Source organism: Emys orbicularis, chromosome 1, assembly GCF_028017835.1.
Source record: "Emys orbicularis isolate rEmyOrb1 chromosome 1, rEmyOrb1.hap1, whole genome shotgun sequence".
NCBI classification, from domain to species: domain Eukaryota; kingdom Metazoa; phylum Chordata; order Testudines; family Emydidae; genus Emys; species Emys orbicularis.
This window is the reverse complement of record NC_088683.1, coordinates 150,094,150-150,114,524: the sequence shown is the minus strand read 5'-3', so window position 1 is coordinate 150,114,524 and position 20,375 is coordinate 150,094,150. Positions and strand designations below refer to the sequence as shown.

The window sequence follows — 20,375 nt, the reverse complement described above, 5'->3', positions numbered from 1 at the left end:
TTTCAGGGTCTGTATCTTGGGAACCCCTTGGTCAAATGACTGTAAATTTGGATCACTAACCCTACCCCACACTCCCATGAGGCACACCAAATTTCAAGGCATTCTGATTAACCATGAGGATTTAGAGCACTTCAAAGCATCATCCTTTAATTAGCAAGTGACTCTTAACCTTAACTGCCACTCTGCTATAATCATAGAAATCATAGAATCATAGAACTGGAAGGGACCTCAAGAGGTCATCTAGTCCAGTCCCCTGCACTTGTGGCAGGACAAATTATTATATAGACCATTCCTGACAGGTATTTGTCTAACCTGTTCTTAAAAATTTCCAATGATGGAGATTCCACAACCACCCTAGGCAATTTATTCCAGTGCTTAACCACCCAGACAGTTAGGAAGTTTTTCCTAATGTCCAACCTAAACATCCCTTGCTGCAATTTAAGCCCATTGCTTCTTGTCCTCCTTGTAACAACCTTTTTTATGTACTTGAAAACTGTTATCATGTCCCCTCTCAGTCTTCTCTTTTCTAAACTAAACAAACCTATTTTTTTCAATCTTCCCTCATAAGCCATGATTTCTAGACCTTTAATCATTTTTGTCATTCTTCCTGGACTCTCTCCAGTTTGTCCACATCCTTCCTGAAATGTGGCGCCCAGAACTGGACACAATACTCCAGTTGAGGCCTAACCAGTGCAGAGTAGAGCGGAAGAATTACTTCTCGTGTCTTGCTTACAACACTCCTGCTAATACATCTCAGAAGGATGTTCGCTTTTTTTGCAACAGCAAAGAACCAGGAAGAGTTCAAAAGACATGGGAAATTAGAGAACAACCACAAAACTTGCCTTCAGGAAAGACAAGGGGGGCCCTGCAGCCCCCTGCTATTCCAGTGCTGGGCTCCCCACACAGCTCTGCCAATGCTCCTCATATTTGACTCATATTTAGCTTGTGGTCCACTATGATCCCCAGATCCCTTCCCGCAGTCCTCCTTCCTAGGCAGTCATTTCCCATTTTGTATGTGTGCAACTGATTGTTCCTTCCTAAATGGAGTACTTTGCATTTGTCCTTATTGAATTTCATCCTATTTACTTCAGATCATTTCTCCAGTTTGTCCAGATCATTTTGAATTTTAATCCTATCCTCCAAAGCACTTGCAACCCCTCCCAGCTTGGTATCGTCTGCAAACTTTATAAGTGTACTCTCTATGCCATTATCTAAATCATTGATGAAGAAGATATTGAACAGAACCAGACCCAGAACTGATCTCTTCGGGACCCCACTCATTATGCCCTCCCAGAATGACTGTGAACCACTGATAACTACTCTCTGGGAAAGTTTTTCCAGTGCTGAAGACAAAAAAACAAAGGGCGAAACCAACAAGATGCATATGTAATTATATGCGTACCATGATCTCTCACTGCTGGAACTCTCATTCCCCCTTGTCCCCACCAAAATGCCTTCCATATCTCAAGAGCTATCATAAGTTTTCAGTGTAAGAGGTAGATTATAGCACCCTTATGTAGTACCATGTTTCACAAGTAGTGCCATTGACTTCAGTGGTACTATTCATGGTATAAAGTACTCTTTGATGTTAGGGAGCCAAAAAAAATGGCCCTAAATGGCTGCAACATAAGAAAGCACAAACATAAAGTCTCCCTAAGAGAGTATGGTGTGTGTGTCACCTGTGGAACATCCTGCATCTGAACTAAACACCAAGAAGCACCTGGTTGCAGCAAACTGTAGATTTCTGGAAAGATAAAGGTGCAGTGCATGGAAAACCAAATCTTAACAGTTATAGACATGTGTACAGCACTTTCAGATTGTTTGCTTATTGTCATCCCTTGCTGAATTCTGTCTAATTAAATTGTGAGATCTTAAATCAAATTTTTCATGCCATAAAGCATCATCCACCTATGGTGCTGTTTCATATAGGCATAGTAATAATGACATTGAGCTACAAGGGAAAATTTCAAGCTGGATAACTAGGAAACATTCCCTCACAGTGAGAAAATGTATTATCCTGCACTCTAGTTTCCCAAGGGAAAAGTGGAAGCCCTGTTACTGAGATATTTAAAACTAGACCAGAGGCAGCTCTGGAGAACAGAGTAGGGAACAATCCTGCAGTGACTGTGAGGAAAAAGGGGGTGTTGAGGCACTATGCAATCAGCAGTTCTCTTTCAATGCCTCATGTTTGTCATTCAAGAGAGACCCAGAAAAATCATGTTTTTCTCATTTTTGAAAACAGGTCAGTGACCTACAAAGACCCACAAACCTCTAGTTTTCATGTGACACATCAGGAGCAACGGCTGCTTCTGCAAACACCCGCTGCAGCCTTCTGTGCAGCAAGATTCTGTGATAACACAAGGCGGCCAAACCACCAGCCTAGGTGGGACAGATAGGCACTGCTATTTCAGTCTAAAAAGTGCCTCAGAGTGGAGTGCGGGGGGTGCTGTGGAAAGAAGTGATGATGAGTTACAGAAACGGTTTCACAAGCAAATGTTAAACCGCATCCTGTTATGTATAAAACTCAACTGCTATTCTCGTAAATGAACAATATCAAGGCTGGTTAGGCTCATAATTTAAGCCATTCCCTTGCCTCTTTTAATCTGCGTACGAGGCCGTTTGAAATGTTCTCTGCCATCCCATGCTGAGCTCTCCAGCTCCATCTCACCCTTGAACTGCAGCACCCGGTACTATTGCAGCCCTGGGCTCCCCTCACAGCTCTGCCAATGCCCCTGAGTCCTGCCCTGCAGCCCCCTGCTATTCGAGACCCTGCTATTCACCTTCCTTTTCTAGGAGAGATTACTGATAATACTGAAGTGCACAAATGGGGACTATGGTGATTTTAACCAAGGCTGTCTAGGCAGCTTTGTACATTTTTGGACCCTAGTTATCATTTTCCCTTAGCCTTTTTGCTGCTGTCCTTAGATCTGTATTGCATCGAAGCCCTTCCACAATAATGATTGAACTCTTTAAAGAGATATGGAAGTTATGTCTCTTTAAGTAAGAATTTATCCTTCCAAGGGAGAGTATTGCCGTCTGAATCCCTGCTCATTACCACAAACATGGCAATGATATTGTTCCACTACTAGATGGCAAAGGTAGAATTATCAATAATAATGCAACAGAAGTGTTCAATGAATATTTCTTTTCTGTATTTGGGGAAGAAACAGACGCTGCAGTCTAATCATATAGTGATGATAACACTCTTTCCATTCCACTAGTATCTCTGGCTGATGTTAAACAGAATGTACTAAAGTTAGATATTTTTAAATAGCAGGTCCAGATAACTTGCATGAGAGAATTTGAAAAGATCTGACTGAAGAGCTCTTAGTGGACCATTAATATTGATTTTCAATAGGTCTTGTAGCTCTCAGGAGGTTCCAGAAGACTGGAAGGAAACTAATGTTGTGCCAATTTTTAAAAAGGGTAAACAGGATGACCTGGGTAATTACAGACCAGTGAGTCTGACATCGATCCTGGACAAGATAATGGACAGGCTGATACAGAACTTGATTAATAAAGAATTAAATGTGAGTAATGTAGTTAATGCAAATCACCGGGGGTTTATGGGAAACAGATCCTGTCAAACTAACTTGATATCTTTTTTTGATGAGATGACAATTTTTTGATAAAGGTAATAGGGTGACAATATATTTAGATTTCTGTAATGTGTTTGACTTGGCACTGCCTAACATTTTGATTAAAAGCCTAGAATGATGTATTAAAAACTGGCTAACTGATAGGTCTAGAAATGAAAGAGACAAGGTGAAGAGGTAATATTTTTTATTAGAACAAACTGTGTTGGTGAGGGAGACAAGCTTTCAAGCTACACAGAGCTCTTTTTCAAGTCTGGGAAAGGAACTCCCAGCATCACAGCAAAATGCAGAGCGGAACAGATTGTTTAGCATAACTAGTTAACACATATTGTAAGGAACCATTCAAGGTAGAGTGGCCTAAATCTTGTCTCTCTCCCCAACAGAAGTTAGTCCAATAAAAGATATTACCTCACCCATCTTGTCTCCTGACTACCTAATATTCTGGGACCAACATAGCTACAACTACATTGCATAGGTCTCAAAATGTAATTGTAAACTGGGAATAGTCATTGAGTGGATGTGTTTCAAGTGGGGTCACACGGGATCAGTTCTTGGCCCTATACTATTTAACATTTTATCAATGACCTGGAAGAAAACATAACATCATTACTGATAAAGTTTGCAGATGATACAAAAATTGCAGACGATACAAAAATAACAAAGACAACAGGTTGAGAACAATGTGGATTGCTTGCTAAACTGGGCACAAGCAAATAATATGTGTTTTAATATGACTAAACTAAATGTATACATCTGGGAATAAATTACTTAAATAATGGGAGACTATCCTGGGAAGCAGTGACTCTGAAAAAGATTTGGGGATCATTGGGGATAATCAGCAGAACATAAGCTCCCAGTGTGACTCTGTGGCCAAAAAAGCTAATGCCATCTGTGTTGTACAAACAGGAGAATCTCGAGTAGGAGCAGAGAAATTATTTTCATCTCTGTATTTGGTATTTTTGCAACTGCTGCTGGAATACTGTGTGCATTTCTGGTATCCACAATTCAAGAAGTATGTTGATAAATTGGAAAGGGTTCAGAGAAGTGCCACCAGAATGATTAAAGGATTAGAAAACCTGCCTTATAGATGCAAAAGGCTCAATCTATTTAGCTTCACAAAGAGAAGTGTAAGGGGTAATTTGATTACAGTCTATAAGTATCTACATGGGGAAAAATATTTAATAATGGGATCTTCAATATAGCAGAGAAAGGTATAACATGATCTGATGGCTGGAAGTTGGATCTAGACAAATTCAGACTGGAAATAAGGCATAAATCTTTAACAGTGAGAGTAATTAACCATTGGAACAATTTACCAAAGATTGTGGTGGATTCTCCATCACTGATAATTTTTAAATCAAAATTAAATGTTTTTCTAAAATATCTGCTCTAGGAATTATTTTGGGGAAGATCTATGGCCTGGGTTATACAGAATTTCAGACTAGATGATCACAATGGTCTCTTCTAGCCTTGGAATTTATGAATCTATGAAAACATAAAACTAGAGATGGGCATGAGTCACAAAATTCAGATCTGGATTTGAACTTATAGAATCTGGGGGTGTTTGGATACTAGGCTTTGGCTTGGACATATCTCTACATAACAGATGTCCTTGCTTCCCCTCACCGTGCCTTGGGATTAAATGAGCTGCCTCTGAATCACTCAATATTTAACCTGAGGAACCCACTGCCAAAGGATGTTAATTTAGTAAGAGTAAAAAAAAACGGTTAGACAATCTTATGAATAAGGATATTTGTAGGGACATTATCTGGGGTTATCAGTTCTCCTGCTTCACTGTCTGTGGTGAGGAAGAAACTCCTCTTGTTGTATAATATTGTACCATTTTTAGATGGTTTCCACTACTAATGCCCATTAAAAACCAAGAAATGTATGAAACATAAAAACTTGTGTTATCTATTTTTCAAGCTTAAAACAGTACTGACTGCTAAGCAGTATATGGCTCCCATTTTTCACTATTGTCCCTTTCCCTTCCTTACTTCCACACCACTATAATAATAAATGGCTTGAAATGAAATGTTCCATTACTATTATGAGAGCCCTTCTAGTGGTAGCAATGCTACTTTACATGTGGTGCAACTCAAAATGCTACATGGTAAAAGAAGTGAGCCAGCATGGCTGCCTCTTCACTACAAAACTCACCATAGCCTGGTGTCATTATTTCTTGTGTTATCTTCCAGATTTCATCTATGTCTACTCTACAGAGGCTATGCTGGCATAGCTATCTCAGCATAGCCTCCTTGTGTAGACATAGCCCATACCAACAGAAGTTTTTGTGTCCATGTAGGCACACCACCTCCCTCAATGATGTTAGTTATGTCAAAAGAAACAATCTTCTATAGGCATAGCTGCAACTACACTGGGTATTTTCTCTGCGTAGATATGTCGGTTGGGGCTGTGTTTTTTTCACACCCCTGACTGACGTAGCTATGCCAATATAATTTTTTAAGTATAGATCAAGCCTGAGAGTGTAAGCGCCTAGTGTCAGGACCATTGTCTTTTTACCTGTAGAGTGCCATGCACTCCTGTGGGTTTCTGTAAAGATACTTAAGATAGATATTTAGATAGATGGACAAAATGGGGGAGAGAGAGTTAAGCTTTCTTATTCTCCATTATCAAAAACGGGACTGGATGAGATGGAACAGTGTTTTTTCCAACACAGCAAGAAGTAAGATACTAGTGTAGATGGATGCATGGTTCTCTCCTGGTAAATTAGTAGATGGGATGACACTGGACTAGATGGTCCAATGCTTTGATCCACTGTAACAGGAAGGAGAAAACCTGACTAGTGGGAACAATGAGTTTCTTTCAGTAAAGCAGGAGGTGGGTTCCTCTTGGCAAAGCGATACAAGAGTAGGTGCACAGTGGGATGACATTGCATGGAGACTCCCTATTGTAATGGACTCATATACTGCAGCCAATACAATTGCTACATAATTCACACATAGAGACCCCTTGGGAGATTGGACTACAATTCTAGCCCTTCAGCTCAAGAAACACAGGCCTCTTCCATTTACACTAAGAGCGACAACCCAACCCCACTCCCCCACTTAGCTGGCAGTAGCGTTAGGTCCCTTATCCTTTCTGTGGCCTGACATCATTCGCTCATGTATTCACAAACAAAGCCAGTCTAATATACTATGTTCTCTAAGTTCTGTGAATGTTACAGGCATTTTTGTTTCATATTTTAGCAGCTGACAAAAAAAAATGCAGAAAACCTCATTAAGGATTCCATAAATGTTTATTAAAAGCTGCTGTTTCAAACAAGCAAATACAGCCAGACAACCCCAAATTGCTGTCTTTGTACATTTATTGTAACAAAAGCTTAAGTGCTGTGCTGGTTTCTGAAAAAAATCAGGACTTGTAAAACGAATGCAGCTGCAGCTCCTTCTTTCTCCAGGAAGTTGTGTCATCCACCTTGGGCCAGCTTCTTCTACTGCACTTGCTGTGGGAGGGAAGGGAATAGAACTGGAGATTAGTCATGGGCCACCACTAACCACTGAGAACCAAGCAATGATCATCCTGTGAGTGAAACACCAGGGGGAGGAGCAAACAGTCAAGTTTTCCATAGTGCAGCTTGTTCATGCACAGCCATCCCCATCTCCATTCTGGTTCATAGATTAAGGATCTAGATAGATTAATTTATGAGGCGACATTAAAGGAACTAAATATGTACTGGGTACCTAATTGACAGAAGGTTGATTAAATTAGATTAATATTTTAGTAGATAGATAGATCAGCTGGTTCTCCTTTCACTGATGCTGGTGTAAATCAGGAATAACTCCATTTACATTAATGGGATCACACCAACATAATACTGGTGTAAGGGCTGGTCTACACTAGAAAATTAGGTCAGTATAACTATGTTGCTCAGGGATGTGAAAAATCCACACCCCTGAGTGACAGAGTTAAACTGACCTAACCCCTGGTACAGACAGCACTAGATCAACAGGAGAATTTTCCCATTGACGTAGCTACCACCTCTCGGGGAGGTGGATTACATCCTCTGACAGGAGAACCACTCTCACCAGCATAGGTAGTGTCTTCACTGAAGTGCTGTAGCGTTTTAAGTGTAGACAAACCCTTAGTAACAGAAAAATCAGGGTCACTGTGTTTGAATGGTGTACACCTCAAGGATAGACACAAATTGACCCTGGGGACTAGACCTCAGGAAACAACCCTCTATTGACTGGTGTGGGGGAAGAAAATGGACAAATTGTGACCAAATGTGTCTTTTTATCTGTAATTTCTCAGATTCCCACTGCCACCAGCCAGTGCTATAGCTGGAGGGGATTCACTGCTATTTTATTGTTGGTGCTTCCTGTTAAGTAATGGTCAGGGGCATATCCGATGGGTGCAACCTTACACTGGATTTTCCCATTCAGTCACTAAGGCTATGAAAGTTTCTGCACAACAGAAACTGTGGTTTCTGCTTGACTATGCTGAAGGCCTCATGTGTGATTGGAAAAGAAAGAGTCAGCTCAGATGGCCTCAAGATATTTCCGATAAGCACTGTTAAAAATGAGAAAGAATGGATGACTGCAAGCACACCACTAGATAAACAAGCTTTCTTAACTCACTCTCTCTTTCGTTTTTTATTCTCTCTCTCATTTTCTTTCTCTTTCCCTCACATGTTTTCTGATTCTCTCTCTGTTCTCTCATTTTTTCTCGGTTGTTTCACTCTCTCTTCCTCTTCTCTCAATTTTCTCTCATTCCCCATCTTTTGTTTATGTCACATTTCACTCTTCCTTCTCCTGTCTCTCTCTTGCATTCTCTCTCCCCCTTTCTCTCTCTCAACACTTGCACTCTCTCCATCACTCTAGCTCACTCTCTTGCAAACCAGGAGATGCAGAGACATGGGGGAAGGGGCGCGGAAACACTTCACTAAACTGTTTTGCATCTTAAAAGTCGTGCAGATTTCATTGGGGGGTGGGGGGAGGTGCAGAGGTTCATGGCTGTTCTCATTTTGTCCAAACTATTCCCCTCCCCACCCACCACCTCTATTCTAGTTAGAATGGACCTGGTCCAGAGTGCATAGAATAAGAAACCTCCTCTCACCTTGTTCCTTAGCATTAGCCCCATCACAAAGACCCCATACAAGGCACTCTTGAAAATGAGCAGAACGTACACACTCTTGCCTGCCATGGCACTTCTCAGATACGACTCTGAAAAGCAAGGGCGGAAATAATACATCAAAACCAACAGAGAAGTGAAAGATTTCTTTGGAGAATTTACCTAGCCCAGGGGGGTTCTTTTAATCCTATAGATTTGCAGAAGATAGTGGATTTTACAGATAAGCATTGCACCGACTGCCCATTTGGCTGCCTATGGCTGTACCATCAAGGAGGGCTGGATCCAAAGCTAAAGATTGTCAGCCCTGGCCAGCAATTGGTTTGAAGACTGCTAAGGAAAACCTAAGAGTTTGAAGAAGTGGTGGTGACTCAGAAGGTGGCAGCCTTCCCCCAAAGCTAACATTGATCCCAATACATCAGTGTGGTGCTAGGGGGTGCTGTGCTGCAGAGAGTGGGGTAGGTGACTCAATAGGGGGTGCTGTCCCTTCTGAGTCAGTACTGAACCTACTGACCCAGTGTGGTCTTAGGGGCTCTGTGCTGCTGAAGGTTATATCTTTAGGATGAGATCTAAAGCTGAGGTCCTGGCCACTGGTGGTTAGTACAGGTCCCACAGAACTTTTTGTGAGTGGAGGGGTGTGAGTCCCAGTGTATGTTCCTATGCACATACTCACACGTGCACACCCACATTTCTGTGAACCAAGAAACATGTACACACATGTGCACCCACACATACAAATATGCACATAAGCACATGCACACCTGTGCATGACAGCATGAATACATATGCCCACATGCACAAACATCCACAGCAGTAAATCAATGTATACATACGTGCATGCACACCTGAACATTCATGTGCACATGCATACCATACAGAGGGAGAAGGGGCTTTAACTGACCTTCTGAGACACTGCAATCTGAAAGGAGAAACAAGCAGAAGTTAGTATCTGAGCCCAGCTATATGTGCCTTTTACAAGGAACTCCCAGTTTCCCACAATTAATTGGGTGGGGGAAGGGTGGAAGGGAGAATTATGTGTCTATTCACTAGCTTGTAGGAGAGCTGATTTGGATTCCAGTCCCGGTCTCAGATCCCAAGGGCTGGCAGAGGCTGGAGTGTGGCATACAGTGGTCCTGGTGCCCCAGGGTTTAGCAAATTGCTCTGCTTTGCAGAACTCTGCGGTGACAATTCCCACTCTTGGACTGTCTCTTGGGACAGCAGTGATTTAAGTGGTGATGACGTAGTGTGCTGGGCAGGAGCCCTGCCTTCCATTCCAACTCCTAACCCTACAGGTGGGAATGCTGAAGAGGCCAGATCCCAGCACACTAGGGCTTTTGTGCTCAGTACTCACCAGCTACACCACTGATGACTTTATCATATGTTTGTTTCTCAGTCCCATAGAATTCAACACGGCACTGGAATACGTTCTTGGGGTTGGACCATTCCTGGCGTGAGATCCTCAGGCGGCTGGTCAGCGAGTATTTTTCTTTGTACATAAGAGATTCATCCGTCCTCACCCCCTCTTTCCTCTCAACACCGTTCACCCACCAAAACAGGTTGATGTGGTCAGGGTAGAAACCTGTGACCAGGCACACCAGGGTGGCCTTCCTCTTCTCTTTGATCTCCTGCTTCGATGGGGGAAAGATGGCCACTTCGGGGGGAGTGATGCTGGACACATCCTCTGGAACAGAAATCAAGATGACACAGAGAGCCCTGCACAAACCTTCTCCTGCCTTGTGCCAACAACCCCTCCTGGATCCATGTATCTGACTCTGAATGTGTTGTGTGAGGAGGGAGATGCTTCTAGAGGCAGATTCAATGCCCTCTTTAGAACTCTACACAGAAGGCCCATCATTTTAAATCAAAAGAGAAAATTATATTTTTTTATTATACTGTACTCGAGTCTCAATCAGTAACCACTGTATATGTACCACTTCCACTGAAGTCAATAAGAAGTGTTGGCTGCAGAATCTGGCCCCAATATTTAAAAAAAACAGCTACAGAGCAAATGTAAAGTCTCTATATCTCGTCATTGATTGAGCCCTGTTGCTCTGTAATTCCTTACTGCATTGGGGTGCTCTGTTTCACCTCAGAAAAAGATGCTGAAGACTGCACCCTCCTTTTGCTAACCCAAACTTTCCAATCTCTCAGCAAGCTCTCCTTGCTTTCTCTCCCGCAATTTTAAAAAGGACAAAAGAAAGAAAAAATCCAGCCCACAAATATCCAAAGAGAAGCTTGAGACAGAAGCCCAAGACTGTGAATGTTTTGTTATTTAGCAAACAAACAAACAAACAAACAAACAAACCCTTCCTTACCCAGGACAGTCAGTTTGGTTCCTGTGCCAAAATACTGTTCATATCCAGAGCACAGAGACACAGGGCAGTAGTAAAACTGAGCAAAGTAGCAACTTACGGTTCAAGGGCTTGACTCTACACACTCCTCACACAGGCTGAACTCTCATTGAAGTCAATGGAAGTTTAGCCTGAATAGGGACTGCAGGGCTAGGCCTGTGGTGTCTCTCTATAGAGACAAAATGAACACATGTGAATACAAACCTATATGACCATGAAAGGCACATAGGGAGGACCTCTGCTATTGATGTACTTCCCACTTTCACAGGACTCATCAGCTCCATCGCTTCCACTACAGTTTTCTTTATTCTGCTCTTGACTTTGCAGTGGCAGAGGGGATACTACACCCATTCCACAAGGGGAGTCAATTCCATGGCCCACTTCCTCTCGCTCATAATATTTTTTTCCTATTGTTTAATACTAGATTTTCCTTCCTGGATGCTAGGTTTTCCATCTTTGTCCTGCCATCTTCTGAAAGAGATCCCCATTCTTCCTCCACAGATATTATTTCTTCAAGGGAATGATGTATAGACAGTGCCTTATTGGACAGAGGGGGCAGTGGGTTTCAATGAACAGAGCACCAGACTCTGTGGGCCAGATTTTCAAAAGAGCTCAACTCACATATATGCAGCAAACTAGGAGGACAGATTTTCAAAGGCTCAGCATGTTGGGTGGAGAGCTCTTTTGAAAATTGGGCCATGAATAAAGAGGTTTGGGTTCTGTTCCCAACTAGGCCACACTTGTTATGTGACCTTGGGCAAGTCACTTAACTGATCTGTGCCTCAATTTCCCAAGCTGTAAAACTTGTAATGTCCACCCAGCCTAGTGAAGTGCTTTGAAATCTATGGATGCAAAATACTAAATATTATTATGAAGAGTTTTCTTACCACATTCCTAGTATATATGATTAAATTAACACGTTATCTGTGGACCCGTATGAATATAGCCTAAAAACCAAGCTATTAATTACAGATGGTTGAATTTTTTTTGTTTCTAATTGTTTTATCAAAAAATTGGAAACATTCTGTAGAAATGTTGACTGAAATAATGTGTTATCGTTTTCTTCAAAAATTTTCTGATAAAAGAATTCCTATTTTTAACTAGTGCTCCTATTCATCCAACCTCCCCGTGTCTCTTCTACCAGCATTACAGAGGGATTGTATGGGCTGTTCTAATATATTGCAGAACCAGGAGTACATGGATAAGAATTGTGAACAGAAAAAATAAGGCTGACCACTCAACAACATTTCCTCATGGTGAAGGTCTGTTAAGTTGTGTCTGCAAATAAGTGTGTCTGAGTGAGCAGAATCTCAGCCCTTAGACATGGGGAAAAGACTTGTTTCATTATGCCTACTGTACCCCCTCTTCTCAAGCAGAGCAAGGCTATTCCTTACAGCAGTGACTCTCAACCTTTCCAGACTATTATACCCCTTTCAGGAGGTTGTTTGTCTTGCATACCTCCAAGTTTCACCTCACTTAAAAACTACTTGTTTACAAAATCAGACATAAAAATACAAAAGTGTCACAGGACACTAGTACTGAAAAATTGCTCACTTTCTCATTTTTACCATATAATTATAAACTAAATCATGAGCCCCAGTTTGAGAAACAGTATGAACAAGTCATTGTCTGTATGAAATTTTAGCTTGTACTGACTTTGCTAGAGCTTTTCATGTAGCCTGTTGTAAAACTAGGCAAATATCTAGGTGAGTTGACATACCCCCTGGAAGACCTCTGCGTACCCCCAGGGGTATGTGTACCCCTTGTTGCGAACCACTGCCTTACAGTACACTCTCAAGGGGCTTCGATCATTTCCCTTTGGAGACTATTTCAAGATCTCTCCCCACACACACTAGAAATGATTCCCGATACACTATGTGAAGGATTTCTCTTTAATTCAGTTCCAGCCCCTTTATTCCTAGTTATTGCCTCATGGACTACACTTAAAACCAATCATCTTCCTCCTTAGTATTTCATCCTTCCCTGTCTTTCTCTCTTGTGTGTCTTCTTTGTCTGTTTCCTTTTTTATTCCTTTTTTTCGTCACCTTTTTATTACAAATCCAGCACACTCTCCTTAAATATGCTCTCCAGACATGTCCCAGGCAGATCACATAATGTTAGGCACAGAATGATCTTTTCTGATATAGATTGGTGCAATCACAAACTAGCAAGAAAAAAAACTCTGGGGGTGAAATGCTGGCCTTATTAAAGTCAGTGGGAGTTTGCCATTGACGCCAAGGGAGACGCGATTTCACCCAAGTGTTTTACACCTTCCTTTTTCAGATCTTCCCAAAATGAAAATGCCTTTTATTGGCTATGGGTTTCTTAGGAAATGTACAGATCCCACTGGGCTGCTAGAGAAAGATCATGAGATGATAAAACTATTTATTTTTCTTACCTAGAACTGTGAGTCGGGTTCCGTCTCCAAAATATTGCACTGAGCCAGAACCAGAGCACAGCATTTCCCCTCCATGCTACAAATGCCCTGGAACAGAGACTCGTTTCTACTTACCTGCTTTTCATTATTTTATGTTTCTCTGCTTCATCCCTCACTCTCTGTTTTAATCTCTATCTGTCTGTTTCTCTGTCCCTCTTTTCTCTAGATTAACCCCATTAGAGACAAGTTCATCAATTTGGCTGCCACCAGAAATGGTTCTAAAAACTGTTTTTTATTCTTGTCTCTTTGCCTGCTATTTTCTTTCTTTCTTTGTTTGTTTCTCTCTTTCTACTCACCCAGAACTGTCAGCTGTGTCCCTGCTCCAAAATACTGTGTGTTTGCTCCAGTTCACAGCCTCTTGGAGCTGCACCAAAACCATCCCTCCCAATCCTCCTCTCCATCCAAACCCCACCAAAACCACTCTACACTCCTTAGGGACTGGGCAGAACAGGGTTGCTTTGGTGGGGATAGGGGATACTGCCATCTCCATAAAGTGCCGTTAGATTGTATTTAGTCTATTTTCTCCTAGCCAGTGCAGAATTGTTCTCTATAGTCTACTCTCCTGGGCTTTGTCCTGCCCTAGTTTTAAATAACTCAAGCAATGACACTTGCGGAGAATATTCTACATGCTGCTATCCACCCCAAAGGCTTCCTTCTTCATTCAGTTTTACCAATTCATGCTTCAAGAATCCTGCCCCTTTCACACTCCCAAACCCAGTCCTCTCCCAGCGTGGGGTATATGTTATGTTATTTTGTCATCATGTTCACTCACCCAGAACTGTCAGTCGAGTTCCGGCTCCAAAATACTGGATGTCTGTGGAGCACAGCTTCACATTGCAACATCAAAACTACTCACTACCCAGTCCTGAAGTGCTCCCCACGAGATGCCATTGTTAACCCTTAAAATGCTGGACTCTTCCAGAATCATAGCCAAAGGCATGCTCAGGAGAAAGTATGTGCATCTAGCCATCTAGCTGTGCTGTCTCAGCAGCATTTAGAAGACTAATATCCTGTATGTGCTCCCCAATGATGATTTGGATCAGACCTCATATTTCAAAAGTCCCCTCATTTCCCTTTCCACAGTAAAGCACCTCATCCCCTGCTTCTGCACCTCAGCCTCAGCGTCACCACACACTCCCAGGGTCAATGTTTATCCTCCAAGTTCCTTCTCCCACCTTCCCTCTCCTTTACACCCCCATCCAATCTCTCTGTTTGTTCTATGATTCTATGATTCTCCCAGCTGCTGCAGGATAGTCCTATTGCTAATGAATCTCTGTACCCTGACCTCAATCTTCTTCCCCTCACCACCTTTTCAGGGACAGATGCTACCTTAGACATTGCAATAGGAAGACAGAGTCATCCCAGGACTTATACTGGATCGGGATGGGGGAGGGGGCAGAGGCACCACCTCTGAATAGGTGTAGTATAATTGTGGGCTGCTGGCACTGCATGGGCTTCATTTCTAAGAGAGTCCAGCTAGCACCCTAAGTGGGCACTGAGCAGGGCTTCCAGGCGTTTCCATCAGATATATATTGCAATCTAGATATTGAGTATCACTCTGGGGGCCCATGTGCTCTCCCTTCTTTCTCTGATTAGATTTGAGATCTCCTCCCATTCCGGACTTGAAGGAGATGCTCCAGCCATTAACCACATGAGATTAGAACCATATACAGTCTTTCTTTCTTTCTTTCTTTCTTTCTTTCTTTCTTTCTTTCTTTCTTTCTTTCTTTCTTGTCAATAATTTTATTAGCATGGCAAGAAAATGTTGGCAAAGTTAATACTGCAGTTGTCTATGCCCAGGACAGGTTTAATATCAGTAATGGGGCTGATTAGTTTGTTCTCTTCCCCAGTCATCAACTCCCTTCCTCTCCCTCTGTCTCTCTCAGTGTCTCTCCCCAAATCTTTTCCTTGCTGTATTTACCAGCCTATGACCTGCTAGCTCTGTCCCAGACACTATTGCTGGTATCTCTTACCCAGAACTGTGAGCCGTGTTCCCTCTCCGAAGTACAGTATATTTGCAGAACACAGCCTGACACCCCTATCAGCAAAGTTCTCGCTGGAGAGGGGAGAGGAGGGAAGGAGGCGGTGGGCTGCAGTGAAGGAGAAGTTCTCTTCCTCCTCTTCACTGTCAGCCAAAGACCCTGAAATCTCCCATCTGTCCTTCCCCAGGAGAGTAATTCTTGGCCTCTGGGTGATGAGGGAATCTGCCTGTTTGGGAGTGCTGAACACAGCATTGTGGTCCTAGAATCAGGTCACATTCCATCCAGCTTTAATCCTTTCCAGCCTTCCACCTTCTTTCCACCCACTCCTCCAAGCCCACACAGGAGGGCTTCTCCTTGCATAAGTTGTGGGAGTTACTCCCAGTGTGAGTTACTTGTACCCTGTTTGTATAGTGCTTTATGCAATCCTAGCCTTCATTGTCCTAAGCAATTCCCACTTCCCTTGGGCCACTCCCCATCCCATACCCTGCCATTGCACAGCCTAACAGATCTTCTGATCTGCCTGTTAAGACATACTCACCACTTTGCAGCCTGGCATTCCCCCCTTTTCCTCAGTTTTATCCTGTTGATGCTATACTTACCCTCTTGGAGCACCCTAAATAATTCCTCCCCCTGCTTACCCTTCCCATGCATGTAGAATGCTTAGCTGGCATTTAGTCAAGTGAAACATATTTTCTTTGACTTGCATCTGAAGAAGTGAGGTTCTTACCCACGAAAGCTTATGCTCCCAATACTTCTGTTAGTCTTAAAGGTGCCACAGGACCCTCTGTTGCTTTTTACAGATTCAGACTAACACGGCTACCCCTCTGATACTTTCTTTTAATTGTTTCTCATCCTTCAGCCCCCTTCTGCTCTGTCAATATCTTTCTGGCATTGAGGGACCCAGAACTGAATGCAGTTTTCGAGATAGGGTCTCAGCGGAGCTGTAGAGAGGGGGTCTATACCATGCATGGCATTCTCAGTAGGGTCTGAGCATCACTGACTGGTAAATACTGGTCTCTGTCTATCTGTGTGGAAGATGACAATGTGTCACCATAGAAGCCTCTCCCAGGGCCAGTGGCAGACAATTGTTAGATCCCCGCAATTTTGCTGGCTGCCTCCACTTACCTAAGACAGTCACTTGGGTCCCTTGGCCGAAGTTCAGCGGGGAATTGTAAGAACACAGCGTGAAACTGTTATAATCAAAGTGAACGTCTTCAAAGGCAGAGGCAGCCAAAATGTAAAGCCCAAGGGAGCCTTGATCTCCTCTCCCCCAGCAGTTGCTGGAGGCTAGTAAACACTAGTCACAGGAGTATGGGGGGAACCTGTACATTTTGTGTTCTCATGGCATAAGCTGCTCACTGGCTTGTGCCAGCAGGTAATTGTCCCCCATGCCATGTAACACTAGCACAGAAATATCTGTTAATAGCTTGCCCTAAACCTTTCCAACCTTTGCTTCAGGCAGCTGCTTCCTGTTCTTTCGTTTCCATTTATGTAGATAATTCTCTGTTCCTTTGGAGGGATCTACAGACTCTGATCAAGTCCCACCATCACCTTGAGCCAGCTCTCCCCTGGGTTACATACACTGAGCTCCCTCAGTCTCTCTCTTGAAACACTCAAATCGTGGCATGAAGGCTTATTGCCTTGCTTTCTATATTATCTCCAGCTTTATTATTTTTAGTTCAAGTAGCGAGATGTTTTGGCGAATTCTCATCCCTTCTCCGAATGGCTTCCACCTTCACATTCTCTGACTCCACATGTCTCTTTGCCTCTGTCCCTGTCTGGGTTCTTCTGTGTGTTTTTCTTTTTCTCTCCATTTCCTTGTTTACTTAAATGACCAAGGACCACTTTTTATCCTTTATCCCACTGAAACCAGTGCAACTGTGGGAAAAGTTAGCTACTAAGGTAAAATTGAAACGATAAGGTAGAATGTCCACCTTTCTCATGGTTACATATTAGACACCAATCTTATCGGGGTTAAATGGGAAAACGCCCACTCTCCTTGCAATGTGTCTAACCAAAAAAGAAATAGTTATATGGGGACAAATTCCCTCAGACAAGAACTGTCGATTTTGCTAAGCTTGGTTCAGAGATACTTTGGAAGATTCATTTTCTTACCTAGAACTGTGAGCCTCGTCCCCGCTCCAAAATATACCGGCTGTGTGTTTACACAGCCTATTTGCTTACTGCTAAAACCTCCAGGCAGTAGCCCAAATGGCAGTGATTACTACCCTGAAATTTCTGTTAAGGTGAAGGAGACATTAAACCAGGCTTCCTTCTAACCTCTAATTGGAGCACCCAGTGCTGGCATAGTGTCAGTGCTATGGGGAAGAGGGGATGATGCCCCATTGGAAGGCACATTAAACTGCTTTGGAGGAGACATTAAACTGAGCTCCCTTCTGCTCAACCCTCATGGGCTGTTCCAGGTGGAGATTTGAGAACCACAGGGCACTTATTGGAAAGAGTTGCTGTCCAGACAACATTTCTTCGCTTTCAGCTAAAACACATTGTAATGCCAGAGGCTACATACCAGTGATAGTTGAGCTCAGAACATCAGCTACATTTGTTTGCACAATATGCTGCACTTAAAGTGCTTTGGGGAGACAAAGAAAGTAACAAGCTTTGAGAGAAAAAAAATCCTTCTATAGATCTTCCCATGGACTCTTTGCCCACCTGCCTCCTAACACTGAGCCTTTTCAGGCTATACAGGCACTAGAGGAGATATTCCAGGACACCCCTGACTCTCCCCAACCTGATCCCTTCCAAAATTTGCCAGTGCCTTTACAGCAGTGACTTTTAATCTGCTTGGATTTCACTTACCTAGCACTGTGAGCCTGGTGCCCTCGCCGAAGTAAGCTTCAGCGTAGTTACACAGTGATAGACCCACAGCCTAGAAACACCCCACAGTCTAGAAACACCACTGCCCCCCAAGGGGCTGCCATTTCTCAGGTGGACCCTGTTCTCTGCTCCTTTTACCCTTCCTTGAATCCTGAATTTACCTGGTGAAATGTCAGCCTGATGCCTATTTGCAAGCCTCTGGGAATTTGGGTGTTTGAGTCACATCATAGAAGTTAGAGATAGCAAAGATTTACCTTCCTTCCCCAATCCCATAGCCAGGGCAGGATTACCCCCTGCAGTGCAGTCTCTAGGGCTTTCTCCCAGTACTCACTTTAAATGATCCTGGAAATGGGGCCTCCTTTCCCTCTTTGCACCCTTGCAAATGGTTCTCATACCTACCGTTAGTCACCTTTATCCAAGCAATTACATTAATTTATTCCTGTCTAGTAAATCAACCCCTTACTGCTGTCTGTTGCTCGTGTCAGACTTCCCTTCACTAATAGACCTTGCTTGGGATAATAGACAGAATGTCCACGAAGAAACTTACCCAACACTGTCAGCCTGGTACCCTCGCCAAAGTACTGTGGTGTGTTTACACAGTGCTATGAAGGGGTACAGGAATCACCTGCCTTCAGCTATGGGAATAAGGCAGCCTCAGGGAAGTTACCAGTTGGGGGAGAGGGTGTGGATTATCTAAAGAGACACAACAGATTTAGGTAATCTTATATAAGATAATGTGTCTTCCGCTCCCTGCCCCCCCAACAACCTCCAAGCACTGAGTACAGTGTTAGAAAATGATGTTTTTATGGAGGACAGATATGATGAAAAACCCCTGTGTTCACTTGGAATAACTCTCTCTCTCTCCCTCTCTCTCTCTCTCTCTCTCTCTTTCTCTCTCTCCACAATCTCAACCCCATCCCCCAACCGAGTCCAGGTTGAGACTCCTGTTCTCATGTAATTTTAAAAGCAGTGACCCTTTCCTGCAGTCAAAGGGCAGTGGTGGTGGTGTGCATGGGGAAGGGAGGGGAATCTTCTTCTGGATTTCACCCATCCCATGCTGCAACCTGTTCCTTCAGACCCTATTCTGGACAAATTTGCACACATGACTTTTTCATTTACTCTTGAAAAAGGTATTTCATTGTCACCAATTATTTAATGCCTGAGCTTCTTTCCTTACCTAATACAGTCACTCGTGTCCCGGAACCAAACTGTGCTGGAGATGAATCACAGTGCTACAAAGACCATCTCAAAATACACCGCTCCCCAGAGCAAAGGTGGGGAGGGGGAACTGTGATAATCAGCTTGTAACACCCAGGGAGGAGAGGAAACAGACCCTGTTTGGGATAATAGACAGAATGGCCCAGAGGAAACTTACCCAACACTGTCAGCCTGGCCCCCTGGCCAAAGTATGGCTGGCTGTGTTACGAAATATTGTCTAGTGATAAGATGGATTAGGCTGTGGGACGGTCTCCCACAGGGAAGTGGTGGAAGCCCCTCATGTGAGACATTGAAAACTGGTCTGGACAGCATCCTGGAGAATCTCCTGTAGGGTATACTCTCACCTGGGAGAGTTGGGGGTGGGAGGATGGAGAAGATGGGAGGTGATAGGCTTTTTTAGATCCCTAATTCCTAGAAGTCACTTACCTAAGACAGTGAGTCTGGTCCCCTCTCCAAAGTACACGGTGCTGCCAGAACACAGTGTTGCTAGGCCTGGCGAAATCAACCACGGTTTTCCCCAGCCACGTTGGGGTGGGATTCCGGTGACACTGGCCCCTCTGGGAAAGACACTTTGAGACACCGATGGAAGGTGCAGAAAGGTGGCATGTGGAGGAACGTGGCTGCCATGTGGCTTGACTTTCAAAGGCAACCGCCCACATTTTATTCCTCCACAGAGGATGCCCATCTGGTGCAGACTGTCCTGTCCTGGGGGGTCCCATAGATAGAAGAGCTATTGGGTGAGCCAAAGGGAATCTCCTCCCACCGGGGTCTGCTGTGTGGTCTTGGTTAGGAGTCATCCTTTGTGGATCTGGCCCAGGAACACTTCAGGGTTGGGATGAACAAAACCTTGAAAATGTGCAGTTAGCTC

General features: G+C 43.4%; 1 gene segment (V, D, J or C); it reads right to left on the bottom strand.

The window, feature by feature from the left end:
- Positions 1 to 6,840: 6,840 nt before the first annotated feature.
- LOC135876564 (T-cell receptor beta-2 chain C region-like) overlaps positions 6,841 to 20,375 on the bottom strand; it is a 167,535-nt gene continuing 154,000 nt past the window's right edge. Inside the window, 5 exon segments of the C gene segment in view lie at positions 6,841 to 7,059; positions 8,673 to 8,779; positions 9,586 to 9,603; positions 10,036 to 10,365; positions 16,580 to 16,633. Of these exon segments, the coding sequence occupies positions 7,048 to 7,059; positions 8,673 to 8,779; positions 9,586 to 9,603; positions 10,036 to 10,365; positions 16,580 to 16,633 (521 nt within the window).